General features: G+C 40.9%; 1 protein-coding gene across 7 annotated transcripts in view; it reads right to left on the bottom strand.

Moving 5' to 3' along the window:
• mark2b (MAP/microtubule affinity-regulating kinase 2b) overlaps nucleotides 1–23,140 on the bottom strand; it is a 50,096-nt gene that overhangs the window by 14,832 nt on the left and 12,124 nt on the right. For 6 of the 7 annotated variants that reach the window (XM_029455095.1, XM_029455094.1, XM_029455091.1 and 3 more), the window contains exons 2-15: nucleotides 14,388–14,555; nucleotides 12,678–12,731; nucleotides 11,523–11,571; nucleotides 11,225–11,290; nucleotides 10,314–10,384; nucleotides 9,490–9,546; nucleotides 7,777–8,013; nucleotides 5,752–5,871; nucleotides 5,129–5,228; nucleotides 4,867–4,979; nucleotides 4,396–4,470; nucleotides 4,014–4,071; nucleotides 3,104–3,255; nucleotides 1,778–1,872 (exon numbers count right to left, since the gene is read on the bottom strand). In XM_029455095.1, coding sequence (XP_029310955.1) covers nucleotides 1,778–1,872; nucleotides 3,104–3,255; nucleotides 4,014–4,071; nucleotides 4,396–4,470; nucleotides 4,867–4,979; nucleotides 5,129–5,228; nucleotides 5,752–5,871; nucleotides 7,777–8,013; nucleotides 9,490–9,546; nucleotides 10,314–10,384; nucleotides 11,225–11,290; nucleotides 11,523–11,571; nucleotides 12,678–12,731; nucleotides 14,388–14,555 — 1,415 coding nt within the window. The remainder of the gene's footprint in view (nucleotides 1–1,777; nucleotides 1,873–3,103; nucleotides 3,256–4,013; nucleotides 4,072–4,395; nucleotides 4,471–4,866; nucleotides 4,980–5,128; nucleotides 5,229–5,751; nucleotides 5,872–7,776; nucleotides 8,014–9,489; nucleotides 9,547–10,313; nucleotides 10,385–11,224; nucleotides 11,291–11,522; nucleotides 11,572–12,677; nucleotides 12,732–14,387; nucleotides 14,556–23,140) is intronic. The other variant, XM_029455092.1, reaches the window with a different exon arrangement.

A 23,140-nucleotide genomic window follows, 5' to 3' on the forward strand; every position in this document is an offset into this window, starting at 1 on the left:
ATTAGTACGACTAGTGATGGAAAAATAACAGCATTTAGTGAACACAGTGTGCGTCAATGAGCGTGTGTGTGTGTGTGTGTAGGTATTTTGGTGTACATGTAAGCCTATTAAGAGGCAAGTAGGAGGGACCATGTAGTGCCAGTAAGAGTTAATATTCCATCACAAGTCCGCCTAATCTCCTTAGAGAGAGAGGGGAGACAAAGAAAGATTTATATGAAGACAAGAAGGAGAAAAGGAAGCTGAAGAAAAAAGGAAAAGAAAGGAGGCGCCAAGAAAATGTGAGTGACTTAAGATCCAGAAGGACAAGAGCTCAGACGCAGACCAAAAACACCAAACGAAGAAAATTTGAAAAAGACAGAAAGGGACAATTGGGGGGGGGGGGGGGAGGGGGGGGTGTAACAAGTAATAAAGCCCAAACTTCAAAGCATTAATGATGATCAAATAAAGTAACTTAAAAATCAAAGCAGATGACAACCACTAAGTTAGCAGCAAGGCTATTAGACCCACAGTGCTAAAACAAAACAATGCCGTCTCAAATGACCACATGGTCACTGTGTAGTGCTGACGGGGAACTGTCAGAAATATCTCATAGCAGACTCATCGGCCTGAATATGGATCAAATGTTTATTGTTCTGTAGGTAAGGCACGGTGCTGGAAACAAGGCGATCATTTGAGACTTATTCATGAACAGGTAATAAAGCAGCTGACAATGAGCAATGCACCGTAGTGCGGATTATGGTTTTGCTTAATGTTTAACGCTCATGAAAAAGCACACAAAGCATATGGCTGGTTAAGCATGAGTGATGTGCGGGTGTGTGTGTGTGTGTGTGTGTGTGTGTGTGTGTGTGTGGGCGCGTATTCCCGGACGACAAACTCCACGATTACCGCATAAAGTTGTGTCTTTATGGTAAAAGGAAGATTAGAAAGTCCACAAGCAAGCAACTTCAATATGGAGAAGATGTTTGTGTCCATATTGGAATTGTTTAAAGTGGTTGAGGAAGAAAGAGGAGCTGAAGGATGAAATGAGGAAGAGGAGGGAATATTACACTCCGCAATATCCCAAACCAAAAGGAAAGGGAAGCTTGATTTATGGCTGAACCCAATGGTAGTAAATCCTGCTTTAAAAAAGAATTACTTTAAGATTATCGTCTTTTGTTGAGTCTTCCACCTGCTAAAACCTCTGAGCGTTTATCCCCGATTTGATTTGATAAAAACCTTGATTAAACTACAAGTTTGGAAAGTCAAAGTTTATTAAAAAAGAACATTTCATTAAAGGAAAAGAAGAGAAAGAAGGATAATACTTTAAAGGACAAATGAGGTCTGTGTGTGTGTCAGCGTATGTGTGTTTGTGAAAGCGGGTGTGTGTGTCCATCGAACTCTCCCTTTGTTCCGACTGGCAGTCCTCCATCAGACCCTCACAGGTAATCTGTAATCTACTGGAGGTTTGGCCTAAATTCTCAAGGGAGCCCGATTTCCTCCTCGAGGAGGGCTCACCCCACCCCTGGGCGAAAAAGCTCCGAGCCTCCCCGAGCCAGCTGGCAGAGCTCTGGAGTGTCCCGGCCAAGGTCTGGGATTCAGTCACCAAGACAGCTGCGGGACGGCTTCATTCACAAACCATAGTGAGTGTGTTTATATTTGATGTGTGAGCGAGCGCTGCCTCACTGCAAATACTTGAGTTGCCGGTAACGAGAGAGAAAGAGTGTGCTTGTACGTAACTGTACTGAAAACATCTATTTTTTTACATTGTGTGTGTGTATATATTTATGAGTGTGTGTACCTGTCCTTGCCGTTCTGGATGCCCTGGCCCAGCGTGGCTCTCTCAGTCAGAGGAGAGTTCCGACTGCGACCAGTACCGGTGGACAGGATGCTATTCTGAAGGGAGACAGGAGGAAAATAAGAGCAATGTTAGAAATATAGAAACGTTTTAGATTGAGGACGCAGTTAAAGACAGTGAGAGATCAGTACAGTGGTCCGAGGACGGAGAAATTACATCAAAAGGTGACCCGTTATTACTGAAACAGCTTCCCGACAAAACTGTTTCATTTAAACCTCAGTATTCTTGATGGAGACGCACCAATCAATCGGCCGGTCGCAGATATCGGTGGTGAAATGTACACGCAACTTCTGTCCCAGCCACTCAAAGTGTTGCCGACTTCTCGCTAGATTTAGCCACTTTTCATACCATCTGAGCAACTTTGTGTCTAAAAAGCAATGAGCGATAAATTCAAAGACTTATCAAGGAAAAAAGGGAGAAATAGATTGAAATATATTGTAATTAATTCCCAATGCTGCTCAGAGTAATCACAGTTAATCTAATACACGCACCTTTACATTCTACATAGTTTCAGATTGATAATAAACAAGTGATTCCCTCTCACAGGCCTACACACACAGTGGAGAATAATATTTTCTCTGATTGAATTTTCCTTACAGACAAGTTACGTAATCTCTAAATCTTGAATCGTTTAAAGGCGCTGCACGCCCACACAGGTGTTTTCCATCACACTGACACATAAGTCTGTTGAGTGGGTGGAACTAAACTGGGAGTTACACAATGTCACTGAAGGCCACATACTAATAAAAATTATAAAAAAGTAGTCCCGCCCTAAAAGGGTGCGGAGAGTGTCGGGACTTAACGTTTCATTCTTCACACCTGGGAAACATTTCATTGAGCAGAACAGAAGTCCCTCAAATACGTTATCGTTTCTGAAACGTTTTCTTTTATCATATTTATCAACATCACCGTAGTAGACTAAAAGTTATTGTAGTTTATGTCACGTAAGTGTAATGTTGTTGTGAGACAAAGAAAAGACCAGAAACCCAATCACACACTTCAACGATGTAAGAATATCCTAATTATATGGCCATTCATTTAAATGTGTTTAATTAGTAACTAGCATCTGTTTTGATCTTTGGACGAAAGATTAAGATAATATATGGCTACCGTTAGCTTACACGAAAGAGCAACGCTGACTTTCCGAATATATATATATATATATATATATATTATATCTGTTTGGTAATATGTACCACATTCTACTAACGTTTGAAAGTGTTTTGATAGACACTGAGTGAACAGTGTGTGTGTGTGTGTGTGTCTCACGGTGGAGGGCGTGGCGCTCTTCTTGCGGTCGGAGGGGACCAGAGGACTGGTAGGAACCTTGTTAGTGGAGCTGCCTGAGGAACCTTTCCTCCCGGCCTCCTCTCCTGTAGTCCGGTTATCTGATTGACCCCCCCTCTTAGAGTAGGAGGAGCCTAGAAAAAGAAAGAGAGGGAGTGTGTGAGAACGTCACCGAGACATCTTCTTCCCGTCTGCTCACCTTCATCCGTGGCTTTCTTTCACTCGGTCTGCTCCACTAAACCTCCAGTTAAAACAATCTCGTCTTCCCTCCGCTCCACCTCTCTCCCTTCTACTGTTCATCTACGTCACGCAGCCCCCCCCCCCCCCTTACTCCAACATATATCCAGCCCACCTGTCAGATACTCAATATGGCTCAATAACTCTTCCTGTTTTACTTCTCATTATTAATATCCTTTTACTACATTCCTGTTCACATCGAGTTCACATCGAGTTCACTCAAACTGTCCACTACACTTTATTTATGTTCTAACTTGCACTATTATATGTCTGATATTCACTTTTCCTTTTTATAAATATACATATTTAATGCGCATTGTGTTGGAGGAGCCTGAGATCTACGATCGTCACTGTATTTGTGCTTATGATAATAAAGAACCTGACACCTCCATTGTTATTCAGCGCTTCATTTTCTATCCACTCGACCTCCTCCCCTCTGTTCACAACATGTCTACAAAAACTAAGTATTTGAACCTTCACAGGACTGGAGATCACATCATACAGCAGGATTAAAACCACAATTTAAAACATGGACAAATAACTTTGCACAATCTGCTGGCACAATGTTTCATCCCTGAGCTGCTGACAAATCTCCTTCCACTTCTCCCAACCCTCTAACACACAGCGGTTCCTCTCCGACACACACCAATCTCACCCTGGTCGTTGGCTCTGCGGTTCTGAGGCTTCTGGTTGGACGACACACTGCGCTGTACCTTAGAGATGCAACATAGACATACAAGTCAGTGGGGTACACACGCACACAAATTTGGATGTAAGTAGAAGCTGCATTCACAGCCGCTGTTAATCCATAGAGCCGAACACACAACATTCAAGCATCCGGGGAAGGCCTGGTTCACATGTACCTGTATGTAGGTCAACAAGCTACAACCTAAAAGTGAGCTACATCAGAGTCGATTCCCAAGTGTCTTTGGTAAAAAAAAAAAAATAAGAGGTCGAAGCAGTGCACTTGTGTCACCGGCTGGAGTCAGGAGACCTCATTATGTGTTAGCAGAAGACACTATGTGTTCTCATTGTACCTTGTGAGGCGGGGAGGGGGCGTTTATGTTGCTTACATCACTTCCTGGCCGGGGTTTGATGCCACTTTCATCCAGCTGATCGAAAAAGAGAAATACGTGTTCTTCAGAGCAAGATTAAAACATCACAGACAACAAACTAAAAAAGACATTTTTGCAAGACTAAAAATGACAACAAATGTTAAAAATCAATAAAAGTTCCTAAACTAAAACAACAAAACAATGATTAAGACTTAAAAACAAGGGAAACAAATGAAGAGACCGTAAGAAAATCCAGGCTGAAAAGGTATTTCTTAAGGATTCCTTCACAAAACACAAAAGACTAAAAATAGACGCACATTTTCTAAACTAAAATGATTAAGTATATAAAGTCCTCACAAGAGCTGGTTAGTTTGACAGATTACTGTATACCATAAGAGTAACTTAAGAGAGCTCTGACAAACTAGAACTAAGTGTGAGAAAGAAACAGCATACCTCATGGTTCCTATAGTCCAGTAGCAGGTATGCAGCCATCACATCATTGTACTTCTGGTTCACCAGCGAGTCCTGGATCTCCTCCTGAGAGAATCCCATCGTCAGCATGATGTCTGCAGGCACAAAACAAGTTTATAATTAGAATGGTGAACTTCCTGCAGGTCCATAATTCTCCTTAAGATGAATTATGCTTGTGAGAGGAGAAACAGAACATCTGTACTCAAGTGGGTGAAGAAGGGAAAACATTTGTGTCTGTTCCTACCTGTCCTCCTGGGGTCCTTATAATCTGGCATGGGTTCGATGTAGGGTTTGAGTTCTTCTTCCTCGTGGCCCACATTCATCCACCGGTCCCTCATTATCTGCTGCTGGGAGCAAGTCGGACAGACAGAAACAGGGAGGCATGAGATGTCACAGACATTACAGGGGAAGAGGAAAGGTTAAGGAATGAGAGAGAAAGAAGAAGGTGAAGAGATTAGTACACAAAAGGATCATTCTGTTATTATTCTGTTTACTCCACTAATGTTGGAAATCATTCTGTCTTTTTGTAATGGGCAAGGTTTCAATCAATCTTTAAGAAATAAGTGACATTTAACAACAGAATCTAAACTGCAGGCAGAGCTCCACTGATACAAACAGCATGTGAAGCGTAAAATTCTGCAAAACTCAGCTCCTGCTCACAAGTGTGGACAAACTTTAAGGGAGGTGTGAAGGAAACGGTCACAGGACTGAATTCTAACACGAACCTTAGAGTCTTCTTTTTGTATTTCTACACGGCGGCCATAACACTTAGCAGGTCAAGCTGAGACTGGCCAAAGCCAAAATTAGAGTACGTTTTTTAATCCAAAATGTTAACCGGTAGAGAGGAGTGTATGTGTGTGTGTGTACCTCGAGGCTGCCTCTTTTGGAGGGGTTCAGAATGAGGAACTTTTTGAGCAAGTTCTCACAGTCGGTGGACATGTAGAAAGGAATCCTGTATTTACCGCGCAGCACACGCTCTCTCAGTTCCTGCAGATGGACAAGAGCATCACAAGTCAACAGCAGACTCCTAAAAAACAAACTTCTCACGTAAACACGATCATTTTCCCCTCACGTGCTCAGATTCTGTCTAAGGGAGGCGGACTATTCAAATGTTTCCCACAATTTTGCTGAGAGACTATGAAACCGTGTTCAATGGTAGAAGGACTCAACTCTGTATCTCCTCAGTAATCTTATGTGGTTTCAATCAGCAACATTAGCTGCGGTTACACCCCCAAATGATTAATAGTTTTGTTAAACAAGCACCGTATTCACCGAAGCACAAGCTGGTCAGCATTTTAAAAAGCCAAGACTCGAACACAGAGGTGGTAAAGTTTGTGGGAGACTTTACTAAAAACCTATTATTCATCCACTTCCTGTATTACTTCCTGTAAGAACAAAAGTCACCAAGGAATTTATTTTATTTACTACTATTACCACTATATTTCTCATTAATTATTAAATTAATGAATGTGTGCGTTTGTTTCTTATTTCTATCATTTCTTTGATTAAAAATACGTTAAAAGGTTCAGTGATGAAACTGATAACTTGTAATGTAAATACCTGCAATAAAGTCAGTTAAGCACAAATAATAAACATCACAACACAACGTTTGTAATCTACTGAACTCTTCTGGACGGGTCTTAATACATGTAGAGACAGGTTTTAACACGGCTGTAATGTAGAAACAAGCTTCCAAGGAGCTCACAGTACATCGGGAGGCATTTAATTTGCATAAAACGTTATCAAATTGCAAAACTGAGCGCTCAGACTTACAAAATGGCATTGTGACATTTAAAGCCAGACACGGCAGGAAACAAAAAAATCGTTTCATTCATTCCTCTGGTCAATTTTGAGATTTTAGGGTATTTTGCTTTCATAACATGTCTCTAAGACTAAGTCATCGGATGCTCTGGATTTTGATTATATAGTTAGTCTGTAAATAATGCTTTCAATTAAAAATGCATGAATTTTACAATACACACGTTAAAGGTCGTTTTCTCTCTTCAGTAGCGCGTACACACACACACACACACACACACACACCGAACGTTCCAGCTTCATTCCTCTCTATATTGTGAAGCTTTTTACTGAGGGCTTTGTTCACATGTCATTCAGAGCCTCTTTTATTCACTTATTACTAACAACATGGAGAAATGTTTTTATTATGGCTTCGGATTTATTTAGTGATCAAAATTCCCTCTTTGAAAACCTTTGACTGGAATGTCAACATTTCATTTTGAACCTGGCTTTATCCAATGTTCACATTTCTGTTCTGTATGCAAATGAGCACAAACTTAATAAGAGAATGCCTTCTTTGCATATTCAAACATAAGTTATACAGAAAACAATTGCCTTGATGTAATTAATCAACTGGGGAAGTTTGATGGAGATATCCATTCGTTAGACGAGTGAAATCAGAAAACAGTGAAGCTCTTATCGGTTGAATAAACAGTAAGACCAGTAATGTTCAACAAAACTCCACCCAGCAGGAGGTAGGGCAAAGGAATCTCGATAAACCTGGACATGTTAATATCAATATCATCACACTCAATGTCATTTCGCCCACCAGAAATGTGTCTGCGCCCATGTGACTCATGTGGCTACTGACTGAATGTTTATTTGATGGGGACAATGTGTGATAGGTGGTATGAGTAATTGTGAATAAGAAAGCATTAAATCCCAGGTTGCAGTGTTTGGGTGCATACCACCATCAAACCCCTTTAGAAAACAAAGCGCTGGCATTTCATCACTTTTACACATTCACTCTCTCTTGAGGTTAGCTTCTGTATTCTGTGCGGCGGGAGGAACAGAAACCAGCATGACAAATACTACAACCACCCACAGAATACAGACATGAACACACACACAAACAAACACTCTCCTCTTCCTGACCTTGAGGTTCTGTCCATCGAAGGGCAGCGAGCCGCTAACCAGCGTGTAGAGAATCACCCCCAGGCTCCAGACGTCCACCTCAGGCCCGTCATACTTCTTCCCCTGGAAGAGCTCCGGGGCAGCGTAGGGCGGGGAGCCGCAGAACGTGTCCAGCTTGTTCCCCAGAGTGAACTCGTTACTGAAGCCAAAGTCTGCTATCTTGATGTTCATGTCTGCGTCCAGCAGCAGGTTCTCTGCCTGCAGACATACAGAGTGAGAGAGAGAGAGGAAAGAAAAACATTATTAGGATGTAGAGAGCAGGAGGATGTGGAGGAACGATTAATATTATGATGGGATTCTTTTCTCTGAATACATGAGGCACAAATACTTTCTTTTATATGGTTATGTCATTTTTCCACATATCAAACGGCTTTTTCCACTTCACAGGAAGGTCAGAGCTACATCCAGTTTAACGTTAGCTTGTACAACAATAAATAGGCCGCCTGGTCATCCAGTGTCAGTGAAGCAAAGATTTGCTCTGATATGCAAATGAGTTTGGATAATTATTCCACAGACTGTTGTCTCGACACCTTTCTCTGGGAAATAAAGAAAGCTCTGCTGGGTTTTCAGAGTAATGGCGCGGGGCCGACAAGTAGCACACAATGGGCAAAGTGAGCTGCCACAGTTTATTCCTGTGTGTGCGTTTGTATCCCTCGGCCTGAAGTGAGCCAGTGAGCAAGGAGGCTTGGGTTGCCTAGCAACATGTGCACTCTCCTTTTCACTTGCTCTGAATACTCTGCCGCTTCTGTGTGTGTGTGTGTGTGTGTGTGTGTGTGGTGTGGTGCACATTAAATACAACACTGACATCATCTCTAGGCTCCGACCTAAGAAATAAATGAACAGCGGCTTCTCTTCTTTTTCACCAGTTGAATCATGTATAGCTAATTAACACTTTACGATTAAACTAGTAGACACATTAGTGTAAACTATATGTGCAACATGCTGCGTTCTTCATCTTAGGATCCAAACAGTGACTTTAGTCTCGGTGTGCTAGAACTAAGCCTATGCTCACAGAACCACCCACAGACCGGGAGTGATTAGGACAACGTGCAGGACGGTACGCGTTACAATAATGAGAACCGTCTGTCCTCCAGAAGTCTTATTTCCCATGCTGCCTTTTTTTGTACATGCCAACCATCATTGCCAGCTGAAAGTGTAGGAAATGTTTCATGACCTTGGTGAAAGCATTGAAAATAACAGGATTGGGAAACACTTCTTTGAGATGAGAGGTTCATGCATGGTTACTGTAACAGTAATCACCATAATGTCCCGTCTACAGGTCGACCTCCTGGCACAATAAGAGGATTAACAACTCACAACTAAAATGACCTGGAAGCATTAGACCGGGGTTTCATTTTTGGCACCAACTGACGTGCATCAAAGACAGAAGGGAAAATATATGAAGAGAAAGAAGGAGCGGATTATCCAATAGGGAACACAAAAGGGGAGTTGCATAAGAAGTAAATGTGCGTATGTACGGGTATGTGTGTTTAAGCCTTAGAACTCAAAGACAGACATTATATCATCTCTGGGATTAACCTTCTTCGTCTGTTCATGGGGGCAGAGTTTCATCTCAAAAAGTCCAATCCTAAGAAGTTTAATGTGGACACAGAGAGAACAGGGCATGCTTGTGCTTTAACACGCAATGTAATTCAATCATGTCTGTGTTCTCACCTTGAGGTCTCTGTGTACTATACACTTCTGATGGCAATACTGCACCGCTGACACAATCTGTGTGGAGAGAGAGGGAGAGGGACAGAGACAGAGAGAGAGAGGGAGAGAGACATAGACAGAGAGAGAGAGAGAGAGGGAGAGAGGGAGAGAGACAGAGACAGAGAGAGAGAGGGAGGGAGATGTGTGAGAGAAAGGATGACACGATGAATGAGTTGAAAGGAAGTTAAAGACACTGAGCTCTTCATTAGTATTTCATCAGGAAGCAATCGTGAGGAAGTACAAGGGATGCAACATGTAGGAAATTATTCCAACTTTAATTATCAATAATCAGTCAATAAAAACATTAAAATACAATTGACATTTTTAAACCCGTAAATAAATGCATTGATAAATTTAATCCTACTAACTAACTAACTGACACTCGAGTTATAGATCTGTAAAGAAGAGACATCGTTTTAATGTAATATCCTTCAAACAACAAGCAGCACTTTAAACTATAAAATTACACACAAACAGTAAAATATGTGATAACGTTGTTTAAGATCATCAGTTCTGCTGCTTTCAGTATACTCATCAAATGCAACAAATTACTTGTTGTATAAAGAAAGAAAGGAAATTATTTCCAACATTCTTCTATTTCAAATATTGAACATTGAACTGGCACCAATAAAAAAAAGTGATCGTTACATATAAAGTGAGTTTTCAACTAACTCTTGTTTGTCGTGCACATTGACATGATGAGGATAAAAGAACGATATATTGTGCAGCCCTAACATACACACACACACACACACACACACACACACACACACACACACACACACCTGTCTGAATTTGGCACGGGCTTCTTTCTCCTTCATCCTGCCATGAGCAACCAAGTAATCAAAGACTTCTCCTGGGAGACGAGAGAGAGAGAGAGGAGACGATTTATAGAACCTGATACTTAAATCCAGAGCATTGGGTCAATGGGACATTGTCCTTAATGAAAGAATTATAGGCACTTAAAGTGAAAAACAAAGTAACAATGTCAGTTATTTTCCATATTTATTAATTTTTTACAAAATGTTTATTTATACACAACTGCTTGAAATAAATTTTAAAAATAATAATTCAGTTACACATTATGAATCATGGCATCACGTGCATCCATCCAAAAAATATTAATAAATATATTAAAGTACCTTAAAATAAACAGATAAATCAGTTCAACATCGTATCACTTTGGTAATCCAAAACAAGTAATTACAGGAGCTCATCGGTTTAAAATGTGTGTCTGGAGTTTTGCTGTAATCGTTTCCATTGTGTACACTTTCATCTCTCCACTGATGGAGAGGGGGTGGTCGTGTTTTGAGCCAAAATAAAGATATCTATAGATTTTCTCTTTTCCCTTAATGCCATCAGGGATCACTTCTAAAATATAAAACAATGCCTCTAATGGCCAATCAATGGAAGAATGTCTGTACGAATCTCTTCACAGGATGACTTCAATCCAACCCTTTTACAATCCCTCCAGCATAAATGTATTTTACAATGTCAGTCATTTTCAATGCAAAAGGGAATAGAGCTGGTTAATAACCAAAGAAAACTAAACAAATGTACTAAAAACAAGTCATTTCTGATAACTTACTTATAAAATACTGAAGAGCCTGTACATTAAGAGGAGAGGCAGCATTTCATTCTAACATACAGAGTGCCAAGCCTCAGGGGGAATGATTTCACGGTGACACGCACTTACCTCCACTAGCGTACTCCATTACCAGGTACAAAGTCTTCTCTGTCTCTATCACCTCAAAGAGCTTGACTGGAGGTGGGGAGAGAAAGGCAAAGACAGGGGAGAGGAGGGGGAGGGAAAGTGAAGTGAATCGAGATGGGCCAAAAAAGGAAGGCCAGGACAGGAAAAGTGAAAGCAAAAATAAAGAGAAATGAGAGAGAAAAGCAGAAGTATTAATATAATTCGGGTTGAATAAATGACCTTGAAGCACAAATTAAACCTGGTGCTCAGTGAGTGACGACAGAGTTTCAGAGTGACTCACCTATGTTGGGGTGATTCAACATCTTCATAATCCTCACCTCCCGGAAGAGCTGCAAGAAATTAAATCAGATTTAGTTTTGTGCGGCTCGTCAGTGTTGTTGTGAGATAGATTTACATTCCAAACATTCATGTGCAAAATACTATCAACTGATATTTCATGTGTCCATCAGATTTGCAATTTTATTTGTGTCATTGCAAAGACTCCAGAATCAATATTTGCAGTGTAGTTGCTTGAGCGAGGAGGAATTATTGATTTCATTCATGTTTCATTCAAGCATGCAAAATGCATTTCGAAGAACCAGATAAAAAAAACCAGACAAAGCTCTTGTTGTTGGCAAAAAACTTGTTGAAAATATCCTTTAAGACCTGATAGGGGATAATACCAGGAGTTCCCTGCCAATTATAATGCATTCAATGTAAGGGTGTGTGAGTTTAAGCATTTACACTGGATTTATGTGTTGGCCCCGTCAGTGTCTTTGTCACGTCTTAACATTCTGTTGTCTGTTGCATTTGCACACATTAAGTGTGTATCTTATGCCTTATGTCTGCGGGTGGACGAGTGTTTGGTGTGTGTGCAAGTATACATGGTTAGAGAGTGTGCGTGTATGTGGACAGACCCCACCCTGCCACGATCAAAAGAAGTAATTGCAGCTTGTTTCCTGTAATTAAAACTCTCTCTGAAAACTAGACCACTCAGAGAGAGAGAGAGAGAGAGAGAGAGAGAGAAGAGACTGAGAGAGAGAGGAGAGAGAGAAGAGAGAGAGAAGAGCGAGAGAGAGAGAGAGAGAGAGAGAGAGAGATGGAGAGAGAGAGAGAAGGAAGGGGTAAGAGAGAGAGAGAAAGAAAGAGAAGAGAGAGAGAACGAAGAGAAGAAGAAGAGGAGTTGAAGGAAAGCTAAGAGATGCGAAGAAGAGGAAGAAGAGAAGAAAGAGAGTGGGAAAGAAGGAAGAGAAAGAGAGTGAGAAGAGAAATGAGACTGAGAGGAAGAGAAAAGGAGTGAGAGAAAGAGCGTGAGAGGAAAGAGAGAAGAGAGAAAGAGAGAGAGAGAGAGAAAGAAAGAGAGAGAGAAAGAGAAAGAGAGTGAGAGAGAAAGAGAGTGTGTGTGTGTGTGTGTGTGTGTGTGTGTGTGTGTGTGTGTGAAAGAGAAGAGACCCACCTTCTGCAAACTAGAGGAGTTAAGCTGCGTCTTATCAATGATCTTTACAGCCACCTAGAAGAAAAACAACATTTATCATTTATCATTACACTTTTATTCATTAATTACACGAGCACTGCAGTGGGTTTGACGCATCTCGCTCACACAATCCTGCACAGTCACAGCCTGTGACCAAACACACAGCTATCTTCTTTGAATACAGACACGCACACACACACAGAAGAATGATACAATCTCACAGAATTAAGTGATAAACACACAATCACAGCAGGCTACAGTTGCATAATAGGGCAGTATACAGGCAGACACACGCAAAGCTGAAGCATGGTTTATACCCATGCCATAATGAGGTCTATAGTTCATAATCCAACAGTGGACACAAACAAGAAGACGGAGAGAGATGAAACACAGAAAATAAGAGAAAATAAAAATAGAGGAACAGACAGATGGGAGAGATTCAAAGTGAGAGCTGTAGAAAAAAGGGGATGAAACGGAACAAGAGAAAAGACGACATGAAGAGAAAGCAGAGGGAAACAAAGAATTATACGTCTCAACAAGGACACAGAAAAGGAGGTCTACTTTTTTTCTCCCATATCCGTCTTTTGCTGTCAACCAACTCATTTCTTCCACTCCTCTTTCTGGTTGTGCTCGTCTGTCTGACTCTTTCATGCCCTCTGACTCTCCCTTGTTTTCTTTGTGTGTGTGTGTGTGTGTGTGTGTGTGTGTGTGTGTGTGTGTGTGTGTGTGTGTGTGTGTGTGTGTGTGTGTGTGTGTGTTCGAGTCACATGGAGTGTTATCAGGGTGTCAGGCACAGAGCTGTCACACATTGACAGAGTCCGCCCACCCCTCTCTCTCCCTCACACAGAGACCAAGAGTGTACTTGACTGGGCCTCAGACAGACCCCAGCATGGGCTCACTGCAGACACAGCTTTTCCCTTAAAGGGGCAGGCCACTACGTTACATCACATCTGGAATTCACAGTAAGCCCGAGACGTTTAGGCTTCTCTATTCAAATTGACAATGGCGATCTAATCTCCTGCAGCAGATGTACCTACTCCAAAGCAATGCGAGGCCAGGATCAGACCAGCCCTACTGTGCATCACAGCGTGAACCCTTCCCCATCCTCAGCAACCAGGAAGGAAGATTAACGTGTAGTCTAAACATTTAGTGTGTTTCTACTTTTTACCACCTTGTCTCATTAAAAACATCGGATGCTTCTTTTCTACTCAAAATAGTTTTTTTGGTAATAAAATAAACACTGGGGAAAATATTTGGTATCCATTTGTCACGTATATCATTTCCATTTGTTTTAAGTTATATGTATATATCCTTTAATTAACCAGCTAAAAGTCTCATTGAGATTCATTTTCAAGAGTGGCATGGCCAAGTGGGCGGCATAAACAGACAAATACAACTGTCACACACACTACAAGTCAATGAGCACAATATACAGTTAATATGCAACACAAAAGAGTGCATACACAGGTACCATTTTCATTGACGTTAAGTAGTACAGTGAGCAGTTTCACTTGTCTGGACAAAGGTTCATGGTTTCTAGTTTTCTTCTTCTTGAACAGTTTGTACTTTCTCCACAATGTGACTAAAGTGGCTGAAAATAAAAGCCTTACAGTGCAGAAAGTCGGGGCGACTCCGTAAGTGGAAGCAGAGGAAGGATTATCTAACGTGTGTGTACTGTGTAAGCATGCCTACCTCTTTTCCGGTGAGGACGTGTCGTGCCAGTTTGACCTTGGCGAAGTTGCCTTTGCCGATGGTTTTTAGCAACCGATAGTTACCAATGTGCGGCTGCTCATCTGATGTGGTCGTGGCAACGGAGTTCCGACATCGCGGCATGCTGGAGCGACCAGATGACTTGGTCTCCTGAGAAGAGAGAAGGCAATGTGTAAGTATAAGAGGTCATTATGACTCGTAGGCAGAAAGTAATAGAGCGTGACAGTGAAAAAGACAACGAAAGAAAATCAGCTGTCCTGAACACTTTGATAAAACCTAATCTGTCCTCACAAGCGTTCAATATCCTGCGATTACATGTCCCACAGATGCAGAGCCTTCGACACAAAGTGGACATGAAGTCCACTTTGTGTCGAGTGTCCCTGACTGGCCCATCATTTCAGGAGCTGAAACATGCATCTCTTAGAATATTGGAGTTTCATTCATCCACATAAGTGATGAAGTTGGTTAACTCCACACACACGCGCACACAATCTCATAAATGTTTTACTTTTAACATTAAAAACTGAGGCATTGATCCTTCAAAGCATTCAGGTCAGTCATAACACTATGATAAAACAATACTTTTTGACATTTATAGATTTAAAAACGCACTTCTACCAAATAATACAGCAAAAGAACTACAGCTATCACTGGCCCCGAGGCCTTCAGTTTCTGCAGGATTTAGGAGAGTAAAATTCAAGCACTTTCAAGGAAACAAAACAAAACCAAACATTTTCACACTCTCAAAGTCTTTATAATCACATCTAAATTGTTACTATAAATGCAATTGCAAATTCATTTATACCCACAGCTAATTGCCAGAGTTAGGGATCAACAGAGGAGATATCTAGCTCTGAATGACGAGTGAACACAAGAAAAGGACTTTAATGGTGTAGAACAGGGGTGTCAAACATGCTGCCCTGGGGCCAAAACCGGCCCGCCAGATGGTCCAATCCGGCCCACGGGATGACTTTGCAAAGTGTAAAAATGAGTTGATTTGCTTTATTGTTCAGTTCCAGATACCTGTGACGAAATGTGTTGTGCCTTTGTAGATACACTGTGATCTGTAAGTTGTAACGCACATGTGTAAATGATAAACTAACACTATTGTTGAAATTGCACCTTTGTTTCAGGTTGTTCATAATGTTTTGTAAAAAATATTAAATTTGAACATTTTCAGAATGTACTTGTACTTGTTTGCACTAAAATGAAGGGAAACATTTGGAGTTGTGGTTATTTACAGGTTATTATGCTGTGATGTTACTGGTCCGGCCCACTTGAGATCAAATTGTGCTGCATGTGGCCCCTGAACTAAAATGAGTTTGACACCCCTGATGTAGAAGAACAGATAGTTTAAAAAACAGATTACATGCGTGCATATACCAGCAATATCTGTATCTGTTCAAACAAGAACAATTATCAAAACAACAAAATAATCAGATAGTCACGGAAGAATATTTATATTTTATAAATATCTTCATATTCCTTCAATTCTTTTACTTTCGAATTTAGGGTCAGTGTCCGCTCCACGGGTGTGAGACACCAAGAGACAACAAATGAATATAAAGCAGGATTGTTTCATTTCAGAGATTTTGTACCCTGTTTTTAATATGGAAACTGTCAGCAGAGAATTAGTCTACAGTAGTGGCTATCAAACTTTGTGTGGCCACGGCACACCAAAGACCAAAATCTCAAGGCACACATGTTGATACCCGGACAAAATACCCTCTACAACACATAGCAACACTGAGAAAAAGATCCCTGGTGAGCAATGTGTATCTTTACTGACCAAAGTAATTAGAGAGGTGCACTGCAACTCATTTGTGTACAAACAGTACATTTATATATGACATACAACAGTATGCAATGAGTTGCAAATAACATATTTTCAACTAAATTTGTAAAGAAAAAAGATGCATTGAGAATGAAAATTAACTGGCATGCAAAAAGTGAATACAGACAACTCATCAACGCAGTTCAGAAAATGTTTAGTTGCGAGTTGAAGGCAACATTTAGATCAACCATCAACGCAGTTAGCAATAAATTAATGTATTGTCGTAAATTTAAGATTTAAAGCTAACTTACATTTCAATAAGCATTCAAATAATTGATATTGTAAATATGTTTTGCCTCCTTAAAAGCTAGTGAGACACATGTGCCTGGCGGTGCGTGCAGATTCTTTTAACCCTTGGTGGTACTGAGGAGAGGAGGCCAACTCACACAGGTAGGTGGTGGGGAAAAGAAGAAGTTGGTCAATTGTTTGGCGAGAGATTGTAGGGTACTCTGATGCAGAGGCCAAAACTGATCCAGTGACAGCTCACTAAATTTGAGTTTCATTGTGTGGTCCATGCGGAGCTCTGCACATTACTCTCTCTCGTCCACATTAGTGGTATGTTGTGGTCTGCTTCGCACAAGAGACAGATCCATTTTTACGTAGCCTAGTCCTCCTTGTAAGCTATTCTCCTTCACATTAGCAGAGAGCCTTTGATGTGTCACACTCAATTATTTCCCACCATGCACAAATGGCTAAAACGGGGTTTGCTTTGACAGATTTTTTTTTATTTTTTTTTTAATGAATATTTTTATTTAGACCAAAGCATATAAGACCTATTGTTTTTATATTGTGAAATAAGTGTGTAGGACAAAGTACCGATAAAAAAATTAAAACATCATCCATAACCTTTTGTACAGTTAAAATGCAATAGGCCTAATTGTTTCAAAATCCCACGGCACACCGTTTAGGAACCACTGGTCTACAGAGATACAGGTAGTCGGGTGTTACAATATCTGCATTATACTCTGGTCGCAGGATTAAGATGGAGACGGGGAATGGACAGCCGATATAGATCGGGAGAGTTTTTATCACTCAACAAACTTAATGAGAACAAATGTACCTTTTTAAACTGATCTTGATGTTCTTATTGTAACTGTTTTACTATGGTTAATGTTTTACACTGCAGCCAGTCATGGTCCACAAACGATATTCATATTGGGCTTCAGACTAATCAAGATATTAAATAATATTCTAGCCCTGTTTCTTTGACTTTAATTTGAACCCACAAGGGCCAGTAGTTTCAAAAGTTATTTTAATAGTCTCTCTATATGGTAGTATGGGGCAAAAATACTTCAGTTCATCTTACAGCAGACAGTAGGTCTTTCGAGTCACACACACCCACAAAAAGAAAACAAAACCTTGCTGTGCTGGCAAGTTTTACATGGTTGGCAACTGCGATTGGGTTTCAACTCCAGGAAAGGGTCACAGCAAGTGTGTGTGTGTGTGTGTGTGTGTGTGTGTGTGTGTGTGTGTGTGTGTGTGTGTGTGTGTGTGTGTGTGTGATCTAAGCGGACAGGTGACGGGGATCAGGGTCAGAGGAGAGGACGACTGGCTCCAGGGTGACGAGACGCAAACACACACGGAGCTGTGACACAAACACCAGCACACAGATACAAGAATACACACTGGTGCGGGAACACAGACATGCACAGAGCGGCATAAATCACACACACCTCTCGGAGATTTGACACCAATGAGAGAGACGGTCCAGTGAAATTCACACTGTTGGTGCGGAGTGAAGAGGTTTGCACAAATCATCTCTTTCCCTTTATTCACCTAATTATCTCTCTATAGCTCGAACAAATTAGAGGCTCGCTCTACGTCCAAAGTTACCCGCAGACCACATTTCTATCAACATCTTCCTCCCTCCGTTACCATATCTTAGGCCATGGGAAACTAGGAGAACCATGATTACTTCATTGTGTTTGTGTGTTTCTTGCTCCAGATGGTATGATCTAATGTCTGCATCCCCCCCCCCACATCCTAATGCTGACAGTGCAGACCTGCACCAAGTGTAATAGGCCAGATTAAACTTGAACACAGGCGGGGGAACTGGGATTAAAAACAAATGACAGTTACATTAAACCCGGAGGACAGGGGAAGGTCCTAATGTTGGCTTGCGTGAGGGAGAAGCAAATTATTTTTATTTTTGGATCATGTGGGGGGGGGGGGTGGAGACAGATAACATGTCAACATGTGGACACTAGCACTTCAAGACAATGAGACACAATTTGACCATTTAAAGAAGATTCTAGATCAGTCCTCACAGAAATCTATGTGATCTAACTCCCTCGGTCACTCACTGAGCTTTGAATTGATCTCACTGCTGTTCAAAATAGCGCCCGGAGGTCAAATTTCACCCTCAACAAAACACTTGTGTCTCCCAGGGGCTTCTAGAAAGAGATTAGGGGCTCCATTTTATTTGTTTTGAGTAAAGGGATACTGATTAATCGTCCAACAAATGCAATTTTGAGATCATCGGCATCGGCCAACGCCTGTGCTCACAAGGCCCAAAATAATGTCTGAAGACACATCTGCAAGCAGCCTTCTGCGTGAGGCTGCTGTGGAACAAGTATACAAATGTTTGCTCTCTCTAAGAAACATGGAGATGATAATAAAAGGAACGAGTGTGTAGGGCATATGAAATTTCCTTTTCACACCAATTTCTTAGCTGAGTAAAAAACATATTTGCAATCGACTTTTTACATGTACATATGTGCGTGACAAAGACTGGAGACAAAGTCTGAAAGGAAAGGGCAGAGCTAGTGAATAAAAGTAAAAGGTCAGGCCATGCATCCTCATTTTCCAAACCTTTTAATCTATTGTCCGACCACAATTGAAGCGGACACAAAGTAGCCTCAGAAGTCTAGTTAAGTCTGTTTGCACTGCTGGACAGACTTATTCTAAAAAGTTACTACAATGCATGTTTGTCTGATTTCCAGCAAAACCTTCTTTCTCAGTGTAAACTGGTTTCTAGTGTGCGGACAGGAAAAGCTGTCAATGGCAATGCTGACTAAGACAACATTAATGTAAAGCCATGAAAATCGAAAACACTCTTTGATTTGGGAAAGTGATATACTGATGGCCGATCAGCCTGAGGCTCTGAGGCTCAACTTGAGAAGTACACTTTGCTTTGTCAGAAAGATGAGAATGTTAGAAGACACAAACACCATCCAAAGGACTTCTTGAGGTGGCCATCACTAGCAACCACACCGGAGTACTGACTTTCCATATCAAGGCTCCTCAACAAATGCATGACAATGAAGGGGGGCATTTATCAAGTTACTGCCAACTGGGACTTTCCTCAATAGTATATCATTTCAAAAACTAAATAAAAACATAACTAAAAGTACATACATTTTTTTTTAAAAGACAAGTGGGTGCATTTACATAAATATAAATAACCTAAAACACAAAGCGCAACAAAACACCAGAGGTAAAGCTTTATGAATGCACAATCTAACTTTTGATTATGCTCTACAAGTTTATATTCCATTATCACCTCCCTTTTTTTTTTTTTTATAAAACTAAGAAACCCTTTTCTGTCATTCCTCTTGTTCCAGAGAGGGCTGTACTGCACTACAACTGATATAAAGGTCAGTAGACAAACTTTCCGACTTTGGTTAACTCGTGCTTAAATGGATCATCCACCCAGTTGTCAGCAGGCTTAACTTTTAATGGTTGACATTCACACACGCGCTTCCTCCGAGATCTTTCCTTCTGCCACAGTCTTCAACTCTTTAGTCTTCCTTCTCTCCTATCCTCTTTCATGTCCGACTATTTTTGTCTTCTGATTCTTCCTTCATTTTTGGGCAGCTGCAGGCGAGGCAACAGCCCCCTCCCCAACACACACACACGCATATCCACCTCTCTCTCCCCTCAGTTATAATTATAGATGTGTTGGAGTACAATAAGTGACATCATTGTTTTGTTCTCACATTACGCTCTGATGCTACGTGTGACTCGTGAATACTTACTTGTAACTGCAAACATACACAGTTCAGCAAATAATTTACTATCTTAAGATGTAAATTAGTGTAGTCCAAAGGAAATCTAATATTCTAATACATTTTCTGTATTCATAAAAGGCGGTCAAACTTTTGAATAGTGAGTTGAACTCACTTGACACGCAGGGTTTGTTAATAACAGTCACACCAGATGAAGGGACCTCTTGTGTGTGTGTGTGGGGGGGGGGGTAGAGGGAGAAAATTGGAAAAGCCCAAAGACACATACATGTAACAAATCACATGACATTGTTGACTACGTCGGGTGAGCCTGAAAGGGGGGCAATAAGCAAAGCTGTGTAAAAAGGTTTGGCTGGCCAGCATAATGATCATTTAGTTTACACTTTAGCATGTGTACTGTATAGACGAATATATCCAGTTGATCATGTAGAACTGTCTGTGTTTATTTCAACCGTTTGAAATGAATATGAATGTTTTTATGTATCACTTTAAAAGACGTTTTGGTCCTACCACTTATTTTTCTACCTTTTAAAAACAGATTAAATGAACACAAGACATAATTCTTTCATCTGATTTTATTCTAATATTACAGTTTAGTGAACCGACTGTACAGTTTCAACTTGGATGATGTCGATATTACTTTTATTTCCATGACAGATTTGTGTCAAGCCTGTCAGATACGAGGCAGACTTTGTTGTTCTTTGCCTACCGTGTGGAGTGACCATTAGTATCGTGTTTATATCCAGCCCAAAAGTTCAGACCCCTCCCAACACACACACACACACACACACACACACACACACACACACACACACACACACACACACACACAACACACACACACACACACACACACACACACACACACACACACACACACACACACAATTTACTGCCACACTGCAAACACAAGCATGTGCACATGACCACACACACACAAAGCAGTAATGTTAATCCAAGAAGCCAGTACTAGTTGTGTTTTAACTCTAGCCTCATTATCATTGACCTTTACTAATCAGAGTTCTAACAGGAAGCCACTCACATATAACCAGATGGATGTATTTATACAGTACGGTTCAGAAAGTGACTGAAGAGTCGGACATGAAGTGTGTGCAGCACACTGCTATCAACAGACGGCTCAACCCAAACGCAAGATAGGCAAACAGGCAAAACTGCCATCAACAGTAGGAAGGCAAAGTAGGGGATTATTAGAGGGGAGAGAAGCTTAAAAAACACACACTTTGGAAAATGAACATGACAAACCAGGCTAAGCTGAAACAACTAAACACCATTTACGACATTGAAGAAAACAAACTGCTCTGTTCAGCACTGCTTACTGCGACGCCACATCACATTGATTAATTATCAACTATAATCGGATAATAACCTGACCCTGTTTTCACCCTCATGAGTAGACTGCCTCACTTTACATTCTGCAGCGACAATTGAAAATCACATTTGTCCATCATCGTTTAGGGTGTTGGACGTTGTGGAGCGAAGAATAAAACAAACAAAATAACTCAAGAGTTGTGTCAAATGTGTCAAATAATTTTTGTGCATCTTTAATTCATAATAATTCATAAAATATGGGGTATAATTACAAAGAGCCATTGTTACTCCAATTATACACAATTACAATATGGCGACTTCCCTCCCAATTTCGGCAACAAACAAATTGATGTCTCATTAGCAGCTCCACATTACAACCTGCTGTTAACAATACATTGTAATCATACTGTCTACTATAATAATAACTACGCTCCCTTCCTGTCCGAGGATCACTTCAGTTTTCTACAGTAGACTCGAGAGAGGGCTCCACAGAACGCTGAAGGAAGCAGGCATACACCTGCACTGCACTGCGATGCATTTCAGACTGAAGAGTGAAGTAATGGCTGAAGACAGACAATTATAACCTTGGGGGGGAAACCATATAAACTTAATTAAATTGAAGAGTAACGAGCTGCAAACCAATTTATGAGGTTAAACTAGAGGTCTTACAATGTTTTCTCCTAACGATTATGAAAACAAGATAATCAACGCTAAAAAAAATGATCATTGTGCAGCATTCCCTTTCTCAGTGACGCTCTTGTTTTGTCTTGTTCTACATGCTGAACACCCTTTTCCTTTACAGCGGTGCTCAGCTGGTCAGAGACCGCTGCTCTGTATGGGAGGATCCCCTCGTGGGAACTCTCCTGGGCACTAGCTGGCATATTTCCTCCGTAGACCAGCTGTAGGTCGGCTTGGAAAGGTCTTAGGTAAAGGTAGCGCTTTCCAGCACTTCTCACCTCGTCGCTCAGTGCTCGCTGTGCCCTCTCTCCCTTTCTATGCTACAAAATCTTGTTTCTAAATGCATGATGTTTCCAAAGTCGGTGAGTAATTGTGTTAAATCATGACCACAACATTTGTGATTATGATTTTTGCCATAACCAAGCAGCTCAATTTGATCTATTTAAAAAAGGTTTAATATTAAATATGATATTTCTCCTTCACTTTTCTACCAACCAACGCTATATATGGAACAAACAAGGTCGTTGGATACATAACACAACCACATACAAAAGCTGCTGCATTATACTGAAATTTGTAGGTAGGTGGGCGGACACGGACACGGACACGGACACGGACACACACACACACACTGTGTTGCCATGGAGATTTGTCGCTTGCTGAATCCTGAACTATCTCGATGTTGGTTTGTATCGCTTTTATCCTTCCTTCATATTCTCTCTCTCTGCCATTCTTTCTTTTTCCTACCCTGCTATTCATACATTTCTATTTATATTCCTCTTTAATGGCAAGATGGATTTCCAAAAAGAAAGAAAAAAACACATATATAAGAGAGAGCGTCTGTTGTCCTTAAATGGGAGCATGTCGTTTGAAGTGTCCTAATATTAGCATACAGTAGGGGAACATAGGGGCTGCTAGGATCAACCCCA

Source organism: Cottoperca gobio, chromosome 18, assembly GCF_900634415.1.
Source record: "Cottoperca gobio chromosome 18, fCotGob3.1, whole genome shotgun sequence".
Classification (NCBI taxonomy): Eukaryota; Metazoa; Chordata; class Actinopteri; order Perciformes; family Bovichtidae; genus Cottoperca; species Cottoperca gobio.